The 18391-nt window shown below is 38.4% G+C and overlaps 1 protein-coding gene across 1 annotated transcript in view; it reads right to left on the reverse strand.

The window, feature by feature from the left end:
• Window positions 1-16509: 16509 nt before the first annotated feature.
• ap1s1 (adaptor related protein complex 1 subunit sigma 1) overlaps window positions 16510-18391 on the reverse strand; it is a 41241-nt gene continuing 39359 nt past the window's right edge. Inside the window, exon 5 of the mRNA XM_076724618.1 lies at window positions 16510-17843. Coding sequence (XP_076580733.1) covers window positions 17796-17843 — 48 coding nt within the window. The 3' untranslated portion in view covers window positions 16510-17795. The remainder of the gene's footprint in view (window positions 17844-18391) is intronic.

Consider the following 18391-nt stretch of genomic DNA (forward strand, 5'->3'; position numbering starts at 1 on the left):
TACCTCCGCCCTCCCATCCCACATGATTCATGCGTCAAGCAGTCCCAACTGACGTCACCGACTGAGTTTCATTCATGAGATTTCTGCTCCCACCCCCATGAGCAAAAATACAGTCATAATTTCCAGCAACGTGTCAATAATAAGAGCAGTAATAATAATACAATTTGAATTTTTTAATGTGTTGTTGAAGAACAAAGTGACTCTGAGACATGTTTCATTTATCATAAACCATGTCATAAATTCCTAACGAAGTTAATACATACGGTCCCAGAGGTGCATTTGATGCACTTTTCTGCTGTGCTAATGTATTTGGGTCTGTTTAACACACACTAGCCTGAATAACTTTAAAATGACTGAGAATGTATTTTTTGAACTTTTCATATTTTTAATTTTCTTGTAGTTTTCATGGTGTCTGCTGTCAAAAGACAGAGAGGGTGAAAATAAATCTTCAAAGTATGATGTGTGGCTATTATTTCATTATTGCAACACAAAGATAGACAAAATACCTGTTAAATATAATCATAGAATAATTCATTCCTTCATTCATGATGGGTGAGTGGTCACTAGGGCTGTTTACAAATCCATTCAATCACAGTCACATTTGTTATAAGAGATGTTTTTGAGGTGTAAAACAAAATTCTTATCAGAAATGCAGTACCTGGTGTTACAAATTGTGAATGAGTCATATATAAAGATGATATACAGTCTGTATGCTGGAGGCAGTGTAGGTGGCTAGATTGCAGGGGATGCGTGATGTGTGATGTGCAAACAAGCAGCAAATGATTAAAATAAGCAGGATCTAATATGGATCTAACGTCATCCTCTATATACAAACCGAACAAATCAGCTTGGTTGTACCTGCTTGCTCTGAGCAGGTTACTCTACAGTTTATGCCAACAAAGCTGATTAATAGCTGATTCTGAGAGACAAGAATCAAGAAAAATCTGTCATCAAAAAGCCACCTCCAGACCTCTGCCAATGTGAGTATCCTCCCCTCAGTGTACATACTGTTTTTCATAGTAATATTCAGTATGAAGTTTGGAAAGTGACAGTAAACAATAGGGATGGCTGTGGCCCAGGAGGTAGAGCGGTCAACTACCGATCAGGAGGTTGGTGGTTCGATCCCTGCCTTTGCCGTCCACATACCGAAGTATCCTTGGGCAAGATACTGAATCCACAAAAACTGCCCCTGATGCTGCGCCATTAGTGTGTGAATTCATGTGAACGTCGCTTTGGATAAAAGCGTCTGCCAAATGAGTAATTGGAATTGGAATTGCAATAGAATGGCTAATGACAACCACCACTACACCTTTATGCTCTGAAAAAGAAATTATAAATGTGGATTTTCCCGATTTTCTGAAGAATGAACATTTACCTGAGGGATGGGTAATGCCTATATGATGATTGGAAGGCACAAGATTCGCTTCATTTTGTTAAGTTTACTACAAATGTAACAACATCAACACAGTGCTACATCAAATAAGGCTGAACTTGATCAGTATGACAGCCCCTTCCTGATTTTCTCTTGGTGATTGTCAGGTAATCAGGATCTGTGAGTGTGACGGAACGGCTGATCAGCTAGCTACCCCTACAGGTGCTTGTGGAGCTTCTGAACTGAACTGAAATGTTGGAGCTCTTTGGATTTGTCATCAATTTTCATAAAACTGACAACATTTTCAGCAGTGAATTTAGTGATGAAATTGCATACAGAAATTGTAAAAAAAAATAAAAAATTCCTGCTGTTGGCCTGACTACTTGTTGTTCAGTGTTGTTCAATGACCTGCAAACAATGGTACATCAGTCAAAAATGTGCAGTGAATTTGCAGCATTTCTCTCTTGCAGTTGTTTTGGTGTTTTGTGTGTTTTTTGATATTTGCAGCATTTTTCTTTCGCATTTGTTTTGTGGGTTTGTAAGTTTTTGCTTCTGCTTTGTTTCTGTGATTGCAGCATTTTTCTTTTGCAGCGTTTTTCTGTTGCATTTGTTTTATGTGTTTGTGTGTTTTTGGTATTGTATCATTCCTGCGTTTGCAGCGTTTTGCCGTTTGTGGCGTGTTTGCACTTCTTGGCCACCGTATAGACGGAATGAAAAAATTTAACTTGCAAAAATCTACAGATGAATAGTAGAATATATTTTTGTCATAAACAACAATAGTTAGCATTTATAACATTATCTGTCTGTTGGTCTGTCGGCCATTTATTGATTGCTAAACTAAGCAATGATTTTACTTATTTGATCACGTCAGAACACATGGGGAGGAAGTTTGCTGTGGTGCGGTGGAGTTAAGGGGAGGATTCCGGGAAGCTCAGTGAAGTAAAAACTGATACCATATGGGGATATGGTCATTTAAAGATGGACCACCATGGGAATCCCATTTCCACCTACTCAGCCTAAATGGAATTCCCATTCCCATCCATAATGGAATGGTGTTGTGGGAAGAAACCGTGAGGAGGGTGACCTCACTACTGTTGTTTTTGTCAGTTAGTGTTGAAATGGTTTTAAGTGAAGATTTTCCACTTTATAATAACTCCTAGGTACTTTAGAATAAGTTTTTAGTGTCTAAACATAAATGGGACAAGATTCACCCTGTTTTAACTTGTGTGCTAATTGCCTGCTGAGTCTTTCCCACATCTGTTGTGCAGTATATATGATGATTAATTAGTCTGCAGTGTTATTGGTGGAATGTTATCATGGAAATAAAACAGCTAAAGCAGAAACATGAGCCCTGTTTAAACATGTCACCTCTTGATTGACAATGTTACACAAATAGAGATCATACATTTTGTTTTGTAACAGTTTTGTCACCATTTCATCATATATACTGCACACTACAAAATGCTAGAAAGTTGTTAGCTGGTGGCTAAACTGTGTTTCATTAACAGTCACTCATCTACACAAGTTGACTTGGCTCTAAGTGAATGCATGAGCAACACTAAGACATACTAAATCCCATAATATTACCCATAGTACTCTAGATCAGTAGTTCTCATGCTTTTCCACATCAAGGACCCCTAAACTGACCCAAATTAGACCACAGACCCCCGTCTGAGCCACAGAGCCCGTTTAGATGTTTTATTTCTTAAAGTGTAAGAAACTCATGACCAAAATAGTCATATATTCTGTCATTGTGTTACATATGGATGGAAGTATAGTAAAAATAAACATATAAATATAAATTTTTTTAATGACCCCACTGTGGGAACCACTGCTCAACACAACACATACTATGTTGGGATGCTGACAATGTCATACAACATTAGTATGTTAACTGTGCCACTTGACATAGCCTCTGTCAGTTTATACTGAAAGAGACATAACACTTCGTTTTGTTTTGGGGGGCGCTTTGTTTTGTTTTTTGTCATTTATGCAAGCATGATGTGCCAGGTGTCATGTATACCCTATGCATAACCCATTCAAATGAAGTGTTACATTATTATGTTACTCACAAACTTTATAAACAGGGTTTTAACGGGTTGTGAGCAATACATGCAGAGTATACAAGCAGTGCTTGCCAAGTCAAAGTATATTTTCAGTCTGGCACTCCAGTGAAAATGCCAGTCCTCCCATTAATTGTAATCAGGGTTGTATGTTTAGGTTGTGGTACAGTGTTATTTTTGGCAGCAAATTTTAATTTAATTTTAGTCTTAGTCTTTTGACTAAAACACAATTTAATTTACAAAAAAGTGATGAGGAGTAATCAGATGTTTGAGTATAAATCTGTTTGTTTGTATTCCTCCTTTGTTCTCTAGCTACTCCTTTTGAGGCAACCTGTAAACTTAATTCACTGCTGAAGGAAGATGAACCTCTAGAGCTGACCAAGAGGGTATCACTCCCCCCTCAAAAATATCAGGATGATTTGGATAATGCAACTGACACTGAGACTCAGATTCTGACTCAGTCACTGCACATCAAGGTGATATCAATTTACTTTTAGCTCTTTTGTGATGACCATATTTCTCAGTGAAATCATGTCAACATATTGTGTAAGTGGTTTGGACTACTAGATAATAGCCATTACTATCTAGCGTTAAAAAATTACGCCAGGATTAATAATTCTTGATACTGAATCTGTTGTCTGTACAGTTAAGCTGATAAACTCCACCATCAGCTGTGTTTTTATTTTCTATGTAAATTATTCTATTTTCCTTTCTCTAGACACCCAGAAGTCAAAGGCTCTCACAAGGAAAGACCCTGCAGAAGATTTCCTTGAGATGTACTGGCGTTCACAGCCTACTTCAGATGATAGAAGTCAGAGAAAGACAGTATTTGAATTAAAGCACTTTACTTTGTATTGGAGAAGAATAATGATAGCCTTTTTGTTTGTTTGTTTTGTTTCTGATCTTCTGTGTACAAATGTACCAGAACTCCTACCGACCATAAAGAACATAATTGATTGTAACTGATGTACCTCCTAAGAGATCCAGGTTGGAGCTTACCACCCCACCGCTGCTGTCCCTGCCCAGATCTACACCGCCCAGTTCCATGTCTGAGTCTGTCATTCCATCCCTGACAGACTCCCAGTTCTCTAAGGTAATTGTTTTTTAAAGAATAAATAAATACAGTGCATAAATTAGGTCTACTGCTTGTCAGAATATCTTTTAATGAGTATGACTGATCTAATTTGCTTTTATGTCTAAAGTGTCTTGGGCCGAACAAAACATACATATTTGAACCCTAAATGCTCACCTTGTCTCCTTGTTTAACAGGTGGAGATCCATCCTGGGACTGGAGTCATGGTTGAGAAACTGGCGTGGACCTATGCCTTCAATGCAAATTCGGCTACAGTATTTGTGAGGCATCTGCTCACAGCTGTCTTTCCACTGAAGATACTACTGGTGAGCAATCTTCGAGGGGGCAAACGAGGTGGAGGAGATGCTTGTCTACCACGGGACAAAAATAAATCAGATGCCATTTACAGTATGTTTTCAACCCTTAATGTTATGTGCTTTGCCAATAGTCCATGCTTTTTTGTATCTCCTGATTTCAGACAAGGAACCTAAAAGAAGAGTCATTACATCATACCAACATTCTACGGTGCCAGACTTTAGTGCCAGTTGTGTTGAATTCCATGGGAGCTCATATAACAACATATAAGAATTCTTGTAGAAAAAACTTAAAGAAAACAAAAAACTTGTATGTAATGATACATACTCATATATGTTTTTCTTATCCTGGTTTAGTCATTTTAATTAGATAACATGTAATAAACTTATATAAAGCGTATAAAGAAAGCATAATTTCCCTGCAGATTACATACACATTACATGCAGAAAAACTACATACAATGTTATATTTTCATATATGAAAAGCATATGTCTTGAAAACTGACATATAGTTAAAAACCACAAAGATTATATGAAACATATATGGAAAACATAATTTGCCGTTCAGTTTCCTAATAGACCACGTACATAATTTTACGCTGCTACTACTACTTAATTCTTTTTATTATCGTGAATGAAAAGAATGCATGGCCACTTTCAAGAGATTATCATAGTATGGGACTTATAAGTCTTATAAGACGCACAATACATGTAAAACATAAAGATTTACTACTGTAGGTGATGGAAACTTCTTAGAAGTTTTTTCTATTTCTTTTCCATATGGGGTAAGTCCCCTTTTTAGTGGACTTACAGCTGGAAGGACTCATTAGATAAAAGAATGGCAATAAATCTGCAAGCATACAAAGAGTGACTGAAAACTAGTACCTTATCCTTTTAATACATGTTGGAGTTAAGGTGAATTAATTTCTTTATTCCTCTGTAACTAGAGTTATAATATCCAGCAAGAACTCCCAAAAGACAAATCATTCCCATCTTTATTTGCCAAATCTGTTGTGTAAACTGTTGCTGTATCATGTATTTCTACCATGTAACCATACTGCCATCTACAGGGAATGTATAGTTAGTCCTCCACAATACCAGAATATTGAACCATTTGGAGAACATGCATGCTTTTGGTCTGTTTTGAAAGGCAACACTGAACCTTGATGCCCAGTAGTCACTGTAGGTGCTATTGGCATGAAGTAATAGAATTTGAGCACACTGAACTAGAAGGGGTTTTTTTTCCACCTGAATATTTTTTTGCAAATAGATAGTTGCAGATTACTATTTCTGGGACTCATTAGCTGGAAAACACAATAGGACCACAGCATTACGCCTTGCCCTAATCCAAGTTCAATAAAAACTGATAACAATACCACAGAAGGGTCCTGCTTAGCTAAGGACTGAGCAGGAATATCATGTAATGTGTCTGTCTGTAAGTCTATTTATGTTATACTGTATGTTTAATGTTTAAATGTTGTAAATGTACCATGCTGTACTGAAAGCAAATTCCACCAGCCTGGCTGTGTGGTCATTAAATCAAATCAAATCTATCAAGGCATTCTCCAGAAAAAGGCAATTTATTATATTAATCAATGTAAATATTGATATTTATGTTCATGAAATCACAATTTTGTCCATCTGTATTCATATTTAGGGTTCCCATACCTATATTTTGGCTATATATCTTTATATTGAGGCCATATACTATTTTTGTCACTTAAAATTATGTGTAATATCCATATTAGCACTGAATTCCTTGATTTGAGGTGACTGGAACTGAAGTCTGCCAGTACTGTGTACTGAAAAACAACCCCACTCCACGTGTTCCCACCTTCAAACTTCACTGTTGGTATGGTGTTTTTGGGGTGATGTGCAGTGCCATTTCTCCTCCAAACAAGGTGTGACATCCAAAAAGTTCAATTTTGGTCTCATCTGACCAGACTATATTCACTCAGTATTTCATTGGCTTGTCCAAATGTTGTGCATCTCAAACAAGCTTCAGCATGTTTTTTCTTCAGTAGGGGACTCTTGCATGGTGAGCGTGCAGAGGCCATGGCGGTTGAGTGCAGTACTTATTGTGTTCTTTGAAACACGTATACCTGCTGATTCCAGGTCTTTCTGAAGCTCTCCACGAGTGGCCCTTGGCTTATGGACAACTCTTTGGATATTCTTTTGACTCCTGTCAAAAATCTTGCAAGGAGCACCTGGTTGTGGACAGTTTCAGGAGAAATGATGTTCTTTCCACTTCCAGATAATGGCCCCAACGGTGCTCACTGGCATGTTCAGAAGTTTAGAAATTAATCTATAACCAATGCCATCACTATGTTTTGCAACAATGAGGTTGTGAAGGTCTTGTGGAAGGTCTTTACTCATCATGAAATGTTTCTTGTGTGACACCTTAGTAATGAAAAACCTATTTATAGGTAAGCAATGAGGACTAAACCAGCTGATATTAATTTGCACTGATAGGGGGCAGGACTCCATTCTAAATACTGACTGATTTCAGCTGGTTTCTTGGCTTAATATATGGTCTTATTTGTTTTGATTTTATTGTATTTGTAGATTACTTGGGTTGTTACTGACATCTGGTGAAAAATCCTTTTCAATAGCCCCATTAGAAATATGTTTACTGAGAAAATGTTGACACGTTGACTGTAGTGGATTGTTAAAAATGAAGTTTAAAGCTACAATGGACCAAAAATCAAAATTCAGCTGTGTTCAATTGTTCAGGAAAAAATCCCCTTGATGGTGTTTAAAAAATCTCCAGAAGCCTGAAGAGCAAAAGACTTTATTGCGGGCAATAAGGAGAATAGTTCAGATATGCACAAGGTACAAATCCGAAGGATTCTGACCTGCAGTGGTCTGTGCTCTACCTTATATCTAGTTCAGTTCAGGGTTTACCATGCCCCTGCAGGCATCTTCTCTTTGTTTCTAGGTTTTTTCAACTTTACACCATTAGGTAATCTTTTGGCAGTTGATGTGCCTTGGATTTCTCTTTTTTTTCCCAGATTAGTAATGTCACATTAAAGGTGCAGCCTTAAGGCACACCCCTTTTTATTTTCTCTCTATTTGTCCCAAGTTACACCATTATTTCTTGACCACTGTCCAAATTAATCCTTAAAAAGGTTATCAAACATAGTTATAAAATAATATAAAGCCATAAGTGCATAATACAAAGTATAAGAGCATAACACACAATAGTATTATTATTAAGTGTACTTCAAAACCATGGTGTGATTATAAGAACATTCAATCCATTACACAATTCATTCATTCATTCATTCATTCATCTTCTATACCCTCGCATCCCTTTTGGGGTTGCGGGGCCATTACACAATTATGAGTTATAAAATGAATACATATTTAAAGGTCACTGTCAGACAGTAAAGGCACTGTGAGTTTACTAGGGGAAAGTTCACAGCACGGAGAAGCTGCCAAGACACCTGCACACAAATCATAAGAAAGTCCCAGGAAGCATGTGCATGAGTACCACCATGCCTCTGCTCAATGCTCAGCACAATAGCACTGCATGATTGTTGCCACAGCTGTTTCTCTGGTCATCAGTGCTCTGCTTATATCGCAACACAATAGCTGACACATCTGCTTCTCAAGTCATCACATGTCTGCATAGGAAAAATTACACATCTGTTTCTCAAGTCATCACATGTCTGCTACAAGAATTCTACTACATGACCACTGTCTTTTCTAAAGTGCAGCCATACACTGTATGTATTCTGGAAGCCCAGGTTAAATGTTATGAAAATTAACATCTAACTCTACCACTGTTTGTCATTAAATCCTCATCAGCACCCATTGGGGCTACATTTTCAAGTTCTGGCACTTAACATGGAAATTTAATTTAATAAAATTTTCTGGTAAATCTTTTATCAGCGAAATTGACACAAAATGGAGAAAGTTGTACAGCAATATCTTCCTCCAGGTACAAAAAGTGATGTTATATCTTTCAAATCTCTGTGTTGCTCTCAAGGTGTGACTTGCATAATGCTTGTAGGCATGCACGTATTACATTGCCTCAATCAGCTGCCAAGTGTGACTAGCAGGTCTAAATATTATTACTTTTCTGCCTGATTGAGCTGCTTCCTCCTGTTGAAGGACACTATGTAAATTTTAAAATGTGCTATATAAGACTGCTTTGCCTTGCCTTGTGATTTTGGGCTCTATTTTCGTCCCCGCCGATGGTAGGGCACAGGGTGTGCACCCTGAATTCTAGCATCCCTGCAGTCTTTCAGGGGGACACCCCTCTGGATGGGTGGCTGCTAGGTGATAACAGCTATCCACCGAAAACGTGGTTGATGACGCCATATATCACACCCTCAACAAGACGGCAGCATGCCTGGACCTCCTGGGAGAAGTCTGGGGGTCGGACAGTTTCCTGCGCGGGCTCAGTCATCCTCGAAACTTGCCATGCGCCTCGCCAGCGGCGTTTTTAAAGGTGAGGCGAGGAGCTGGTGTGATTGGTGAAGATAGGACTCGGATGTGTCAAACCCACTCCACACCTTCTCCCCTCCTTCCTCCTTCCTTCCGAGTTGCACCGCTGGGTGGGACTGAGATGAGAAGGGGGAGTAGTTGCGCCCGCAGTGCAGTGCATGAAAATACCAAAGTCTGCGCCGCCACGCCCCATTGGCAAAGCAGACCTCACTTTGCGCCGTGGAAACGAAAATAGAGCCGCTTTGTCTGCTTTTACTTACATTGAAATCACATTAGGAACAGATCTATTCATGCCCAACATGGACAGTAAGAACAATATGACTGATAACTTTTTAATTTACTGATGAACATGTCAGTGTTGTTTTAAGACAGACTTGGAAAAATGTGTACTTATCCCCCAAGACCCCTAAAACCTTGTTTTCGTTGGTGGTTCAACTTCTCATTTTGCTGCAGTGATGTAGAACTTTAATTCAGATTTCATGTCACGACACAGTGACATCGCTGGTGGATGTGGTTATGGGTCCAACACAGTACACTTATTACTGTAAATGGCAAAGTATGTCCCTCACTGGCCAAGTGAGTTACATCATGGGTTGGTTGAGTATTGGAGTTTGCCCAGTGGCCCTTGCTCCGCCCTGTATTCATTAGGAGTGGGTATTGGTACGTGCTGCTTTTAAGGTATCAACTGAAATAACCCCGCACCAAGTAGCAGCAAAACTTTGTTCTGTAGGATATTGCAGGATATTTGCATTTGATTCTATTTTGTCCCCAGGTCTAGAGAAAAAATACTATTGCAGCCACAACAACCCATACAGTCTGTGGAATTGGACAGAGTTGGCAGTTTAGTGTTGGAATCTCGCCACTTGGATGAAGAAAGACAGGCTTACATGTTCAGCCAAAACCCTGACAAGAATCCAGGACAAAGAACAAAGGAATACTGCCAAGATCATGTCAAGTTTTGCAAATCACACCTGGGTGTCAAATTTGGTCTAAAACCAAATTTTGGTTTCCCTTAATATGTGAACTACTAGAACCCAGGGGAATCCCCATGTCACTGCCATGACGTCATGGATATAAGCATCAGCACGTCTCACTCCTCTTTTGGGTGGTTTGCTGTTTGTGTATCTGGCAAACAGATTTTACCTGCAGAAGGAATACATGGATTAACTGTTTCTTCTCGAAGGATACTTCTATGCCTCAAAGGAATGCTGCACACACTGGACGGACTAAAACATATGCTAATTGCTCTCAAAGTGATCTCAAGTAAGACAGGTTAATAATAGTGTGTTACTATAAGCATCATTGTTGTATAATGAATGAATGAATGGAGGCTTTATTTCAAGGCAAGGCAAGGCAAGGCAAATTTATTTGTATAGCACAATTCATACACCAGGCAATTCAAAGTGCTTTACAGAAGCATAAAAATACATTAAAATCATACATTTCAAAGAAAGAAAGAAAGAAAGAAAGAAAGAAAGAGATTAGAAGAGAATAGAAAAATAAAAATAAAATACAATTAAAGGAAGCCAGTAAAAGACAATAATTCAGTGTTTAAGACAATAATCTAGCATTTAAAATGATTACTTTAAGTAAAAGCTGTAGCGAATAATAATGTTTTCAACTCTGGTTTAAATGAGCTGACGGTGCAGACCTCAGGTGTGCAGGGAGAGTGTTCCACAGGTGAGGAGCATAATAACTGAAAGCTGCTTCACTTTGTTTGGTTCTCATTCTGGGAACACACAATAGACCAGCCCCTGATGACCTGAGAGGTCTGGATACTTCATATGGAGTTAATAAATCTACAATATATTTCGGTCCTAGACCATTTAATGCTTTGTAGACCAACAGTAAGATTTTGAAGTCTATTCTTTGACTCACAGGAAGCCAATGTAGTGATCTGAGGACTGGTGTAATATGGTCCATTTTTCTGGTGTTTGTAAGGACTCGTGCAGCAGCATTTTGAATCAGCTGTAGTTGCCTAATTGATTATTTGTTTAGGCCAGTAAAGACTCCATTGCAATAGTCCAACCTACTGAATATAAATGCATGAACCAGTTTTTCCATGTCTTCTTTGGACAGACATCCCTTAATTCTGGTTATATTTTTCAGGTGGTAGTAGGCTGATTTGGTAATGAGCTTTAACTGGCTGTTAAAATTCAGGTCAGAATCAATAATTACACCAAGATTTCTGGCTTTATCTGTTGTTGTCAGTGACATGGAATTAAGGTGAGCACTGATCTTTGACCTTTCATTTTTGGGGCCAAATACAATCACTTCTGTCTTATCTGCATTAAGCTGAAGAAAATTGGCACATCCACTCATTGATTTGATGAATACACTCACTCAGTGAAAGTAAGGGACTGTAGTCATGTGATGACACAGAAATATAAAGTTGTGTATCATCTGCATAAGTATGATAAGAAATATTATGTTGCTCCATGATCTGAGCTAGGGGCAACATGTAGATATTGAAAAGAAGCGGTCCGAGAATGGACCCTTGTGGCACCCCACACATCATCTTTTGTCGTTCAGACACATGCTCACCAATTGACACAAAGTAGTCTCTATCTTGTAAGTAAGATTTGAACCAAATCAAACATGTCAAACATGTAAAAGCAATGCAAAACAGCAGTACCAAAAACAAATGAAACAATATGAACATGTTCGAAAAGGAGTAGGAAGAAGCAAAAGCTTATTTAATCCTACCCCTTCACCACTTAGTAATTAATGTCTACTTCCTGTGTATCCTTTTTTGTGTTTAGTTTTTTTTTTGAGATCACATACTCATAAACACAATAGATAAACATATTTGCCTGTGCCAACAATAATAAAAAAAAAAATAAACAAGCAAACAAACAATATGTGAGAACTCTTCTTCCTCCCTGTACATTGTGAATACCACATGTTTGTACTGCTGTTTGAACTTGCTCATGCTTGAATATTGCCTTAGCTCCAACGACAGTTTGTTCCACAGTTTGACTCCACATATAGAAATACAAAATGTTTTTAAGGTTGTGTGAGAACAAAGAAGTTTGAACTTCAGTTCCCCACTCAAATTATATCCCCCCTCTCTTTGGAAAAAAAAGTTTGGGAATATTTCCTGGGAGTAGGTTGTTTGTTGCTCCATACATGATTTGTGCTGTTTGAAAATGAACCAGATGAGTGAATTTCAATGTTTTTGATTTTAAGAATAGAGGATTTGTCTGTTCTCTGTAACCAGTGTTATGAATTATCCCTATGGCTCTTTTTTGCAGTATAGACAGTGGTTGTAATGTACATTTATAAGTATTGCCCCATATCTCTGCACAGTAATTCAAATATGGTAATATTAGTAAACTATAAAGAATGTGGAGTGATTTGTGATCCAGAAAGTGTTTTGTCTTACTTAGTACTGAGATGCTCTGTGACAATTTATTTTGTACATGTTATATGTGAGAATTCCATATTGTTTTTTCATCTATAATTACACCAAGAAATTTGCTTACATGAACCCTCACAATGCCAACCCCATCTGCATAATGCTTGAGTATTCCTTTTACAATTCCCAAATAACATAGTTTTATCAGGCTGTCAGGCTTTGTTATGTTGTAAATAAAGAGACTGTTATTGTGCCTTTCTAAAGCTATTAAGATTTATTTTTGGCTTGTTTTGAGCATCAGTGTTTATTGATTAAAGGATTATTGAGTGTTGGTCAGTATTGCTGGAGTTAAATAAATACTATCGTGCATTTAAAGAGCATTCATCTGTGATTACTGGTGCATACGGGTTGTGGTACCAGCTGGTTGCAAGGGTCAGTGCTTGGATTTGACCCTTCACTGTGTCACTAAAACAGTACTTTAAACATTGGCATTTTAAGTGAACAGCCATTTGTGAGACTGGTTGTTTGGTTGTTGGTCCCTGATCTCAGGGTGCTGCCCCGCTATTATTAATTCATATAAATAATTTTATTGATATTAATGCAGTTACTGGTATCAATAACTATCCTAAATATCTCCCACCTACCAGATCCTAGCATCACTATGCTGAGATGCAACCAAAATTCTATAAAGTATGGTTTACACTACATGCATGTATTTGTATGGCGCTTTTCTAGTCTGATGATCACTTAAAGCGCTTTCATAACACAAGTCTACATTCACCTGTTCGCACACACATTCGTATGGTGGCTAAGCCACCTGCTTATTATGAGCGTTACCCATTCAAACACACTCACACACCAATGGCACAGCATCAGGAGCAATTCTGGGGTTCAGTATCTTGATAGGGATACTTCAGCATGTGGACTGCCAAGGCCAGGGATCGAACCACTCCACTTTCCTGCTAGAAAGAGGAATCCCACTTTTTCTTTACAAGTCATAAGGAACACATTGTTTATCTTGAAATATTTATTTCTTTATAAATTACATTCACACACTGAGTCCCTTAGTAATTGCTTGTAAAACATTAGATTGATACAATAGAGTTTCTGCTTTCCTACACTATCTGCCCCATTACAGCTCTCTCAACCATGCTCATTTTCTCTTCCTTGAAGGAACCAAACAACTTTTAACAAAATTTTTACAATCAAAATCTTTATTCTCTTTTTACATGGATTATTTTATGAACAAGACAATCACCAAACTGATTAAGACATTGCATATGATCAGTTGATTGAGCAAAGACAGAGTTCAAACTGGGTATTACATAAAATCTTATCCAGTGGAAAAGAAAAATATTATTTAACACACATGAAAAGAATATCCCTTTGAAGGAGAAAAGAGGCAGCAAAGGTCAGGGTTAATGATAAAATCTTTAGAGGCAAAATAATTGCTTGATTTTTTTTCAGCCCACTCAAAAAAACTTCAAGTGGATGCATGCTAAATTTACTGAACAATATGAGGGCATCAGTATGCTTCAAACAAAAGTGCCTGTCAGCAAACTGAACATTTGAATGCCACTTTCTGAAAGCTAAATCAGGGAGCTATGTCCAATTCTTTTAAATTTTCTGAAACAGACAAAACAACCTATGTCCACCTCAAACAACAATTGGCCAGATGCATGGAGGTGTAAAGCAGGAATGGTTTGAAATTGACCTCTATCGTTTCATGTGTACAAAAATACAAATGCCATCAAAAAACAGATTGAAAGTGGGAGCTGTTATTGCATCATGTATCTTCATGCCAAGATACGCTACAGAAACAAAGAGATGACGGAGGCGGTGACAACAGGCTATGTATCCTGCCCTCCAGTGTGGACAGTGAGAAGAACTAAAAACCTGTTCACTTTTAGATGTAGTCGGAGAAGTACGAACTAAATTGTTTGAAGCATACTAGGACTTTAGGGCCACAGGAACAGAATAAATTTTAACTGATTGTCAAAATGCTGAGATTTTCTTAAAAGTCTGTAGAAAGAATGTAAAGATTTCTAACACGTTTCTCAGAATATTGGTTGAAAGTGAAATGTGGTGAATATTCGTTTTATATAAATGAAAACACAAAATCGCATATAAATTGAGCAGATACTTTAAATATGTACACATCACTTCAGGAGAGGTTACTGGCAAGTAAGACAACTGGTAGAAGAGGGTGATTACAAAACAGATGAAACAGTATACATGCAATCATTGGTGGAGCATGTTTCTGTCTTATGCTCGGCAGATTTGTTACGTTTCCTTTTGACTCTGGCATAAACAAAAAGCAATCTTGCTTTTCATTAAGTACATCAAGCCTCCTCCCATTTGGTGAGATACTTACACAAAGTTTTAGCCTTTTTTGGTACTCCATCCCTCTCACATTCCTTCTTCTTCTTCTTCTTCCTCCATTGGCAGGTACGGTGGTATTGGTGGCATGGTGTCACAGTGGTAACACTGTCGCCTCACAGCTAGAAGGTCCCAGGTTTGATTCCCACCTGAGGCACTGTCGGCGTGTCTACCACCATGCCTTCGGTGCCTGTTGCTCAAGGAAAGGGGCCTTTATGTGTGGAGTTTGCATGTTCTCCCCGTGTTCACCCACTAAAAAACCCACTAAAAACACGCAAGATGATCACCACCTGACCAATGGTGACAGGAAGGAACTGGGTCCCCGGGCGCCGCTGTTGGCTGGCCGCCCACCACTCCTGGTCTGCCGCTACTGCTACCTTCTGTAATTGACAGGTCTGCCCTGAACTGACAAGAAGTTAATGCGACATTGCCATGAAGCAGTATCAGGTGCATCTGTATTGGAATAGTTTTACAAATACAAGTACATGAGCACAGTAACAGACCCAGTACTGGTATGGATGCATCCCTTATGGGAACCCTTGCTATCAGTGCCTGGCGTAACCCCACTGAGCAGCAATTATTTCAGCCAAGCATTTTCTGTTATGGTGGACCAGTCCGACACATTGGCTTGGAATCATTTTGGCCCATTCCTCCTTACAGAACTGCCTCAAACTCAGTGATATTGCTGTACTTCATTGTATGAACTGTTCTCTTCAGGTCTTTCCACAACATTTCTATTGGATTAAGTGGCTTGACCATTTCAATTTTTTTCTGCTTTAACCATACTTTAGTAGACTGACTTGTATGTTTCGTAATAAGATATAATAGAATAATATGCTTTATGTATATGTGTATATGTTTTGACAACACCCCAGGATTAAGTAGCATATGCATATACAGAGTGCGGAACCTGAAAACACAGGAAAATTCAGTTTTCTTACGACCTCTGTCTAATGTTGTGATTATGGCCCTCAGTCCTCTTGGTTGTGATTATCCATCAAAAACACCTTATATCTTCATTGCTGAGATTTGGGGACACAATGCCTCCACATGGCTTTTATGCATGAGGCATCAACACAAGCCATCAAAGACACCATATTATCTAAATGATAACTGTAAGTGAGATTAAAAGTGTTATTACCCAATCCGTCTACTGAAAACATCCACTTAATCTTGCAGACCTACTTCCTGTTTCAAATTTGACAGTAGACCTTAAAGTGGTTGTGTGCTCATGCAGTTTTACAACACTATGTATGACTGTAGCATACATTTCAGTTTCAGTCAGTTTTGGTTATTCCTCTAAACTGGGTGATTACATGATAGGATTAAATTGGGGACCCGTTTAGTTGGTAAGTAGTAGGAACAAGAGACCAAACTACAAAGAAATGTAAGTTAACTTAAGTTACCCTTTACACAAGAGAACATCAATTTGAACACAGCTTTAGCTGTCATGACTTGAAATGTGTGAGAATGAGGAAATCGATAAAAACACAGTTCAGTGGAGGAACAGACATTGTTAGTGGTTTTCACATTGCACATTATGTTATTTTCCCTGTTATATATTATCACGTACATAACCAATAAGAATAATGACAAATTCTGTGAAAAAAGGATTGCATAAACACAGCATTTTAATTAAGGGCTGGTGATATTCTATATTTTTCTGATGTCACCAAATCTGATGTGCTGAGCCAAACCAACACTGAATGTATCTACTAACAAATTTTGTGTGGGATATTCCTGATATATCGAATCCCTCTGTGCCACAGAGCTCCATTGTTGTTCAAATACTATCAAAAACACATCAGTGAGCCATATTGTTGCAGTGTTCCTTAATTACCTTGAACACACACTCTAGTTTATTTGGACTCAATCCCCACATACACCATCCTGCTGCCCCAAATATTCACTACAGCGCTTGATCTGCTGCAGAAAATAGTCCCAACAAATGCACTTCCATTTCCTCCTGTTAGAGTAAAGTTTGGTAAAAACTATAATGTCCAGCTGTTTTAGGAGATTGCTGAACTGTTTTTAAAAATGATTAAAAATATTTATTTATTTTTTTTCAATTATCATTAGCTGTTTTAAAATATGTAGGATCCTATGTGCTTGGAGCCATAGTCACAGTAGGGAAGTCACAAAGGAATGAGAGATGGACTAGCATGTGGTTTGTCTTCAGTCTTTTCAGGAGAGTTGTTGTAATTACAAAAATGTAGAATAAGATTAGACTTGTCATCTTGTCATTTGAGTGTTTTTCTGCCCAATTGCCCAAATCCGTGACCAAGTCTCAGTCCACATTCACTACCTGACAAACCATGACATGGTATGACTGCTTGACTAGCTCTTTGCATCAATGCATCAATCAAACTGCCACCCCGTCTCACTGTGACTCTAACATCAGCATCCACTGCGGGTTCTTATTTTAACTCTCTGATAAGCAAAGCTGGATTCAACCCTTTAAAAATCTCAACACACAACCCACCCAGCAGCCACACGTGTAAATGTATCTGATTTCCTCTATTCCCATGCTAAGATCACACACACAGACTTACACACAAAGACAGACACACCCACACGCAACCACACCCAAAGGGCTTGTCAATGCAAGGATCCATTCTTCATGAAGTGTCTTCCCCAGTTAAACACTGTACATCAGTCCCCAGAGCCACAGATACAAAGAACCAATGCTGTCAGCCCAAGCATGTTCAATACCAGCTTCTGCCCCACTCCCTCTCATCCAGCCCTCTGCCTTATCATCTATAGTCTCTCAGAACATTGCTGTGTCCTACGCCAAGCCCATTTCCTCCAAAACACTCCTGGGTGACTCATCCTCCTGTAAAGGGAAACACAGATATGTTAGAATCAAGAAGTCAGTTACACTTACAACACAACAAATAGACATATTTCAGGGCTGCCAGCTCTCAGGGGTACAGACACGTGTTACTATAGTTAGACCTTTTTCAATCACGTACATTATGATATTATGCAACCCTGAAACATTCAGAAATATGGAAAGAAAGACAAACATAATCTTGTCTCTGGCGGACCACACATCACACTGCCATGGACAAGATACAGCGGGTATTTCTCTTAAATAGTAGTTCACATGTGCATTAACTATTAAACACTTTTACAGTAATGACTTCCGCTAGTGTATTATACTGTGTGCTACACCTGAAATAAAGACCAACCAGGAAACATGAGTACAAATTCAGTGAAACGTTCCTTGAAGAAATAAATCGTGAGCTAAAGCCAGTGTGACTGAGGCACAATGTAGTTTAACATACGCTATGTGGGTGGCATTTGTATTCATTAAAACATAATAAGTTAGTTTGAATTCATTCAAATTTGATTTTTTGAGAAGTGACTTATCTCAAACGC

Source organism: Chaetodon auriga, chromosome 24 (genome assembly GCF_051107435.1).
Source record: "Chaetodon auriga isolate fChaAug3 chromosome 24, fChaAug3.hap1, whole genome shotgun sequence".
In the NCBI taxonomy this organism is placed as follows: domain Eukaryota; kingdom Metazoa; phylum Chordata; class Actinopteri; order Chaetodontiformes; family Chaetodontidae; genus Chaetodon; species Chaetodon auriga.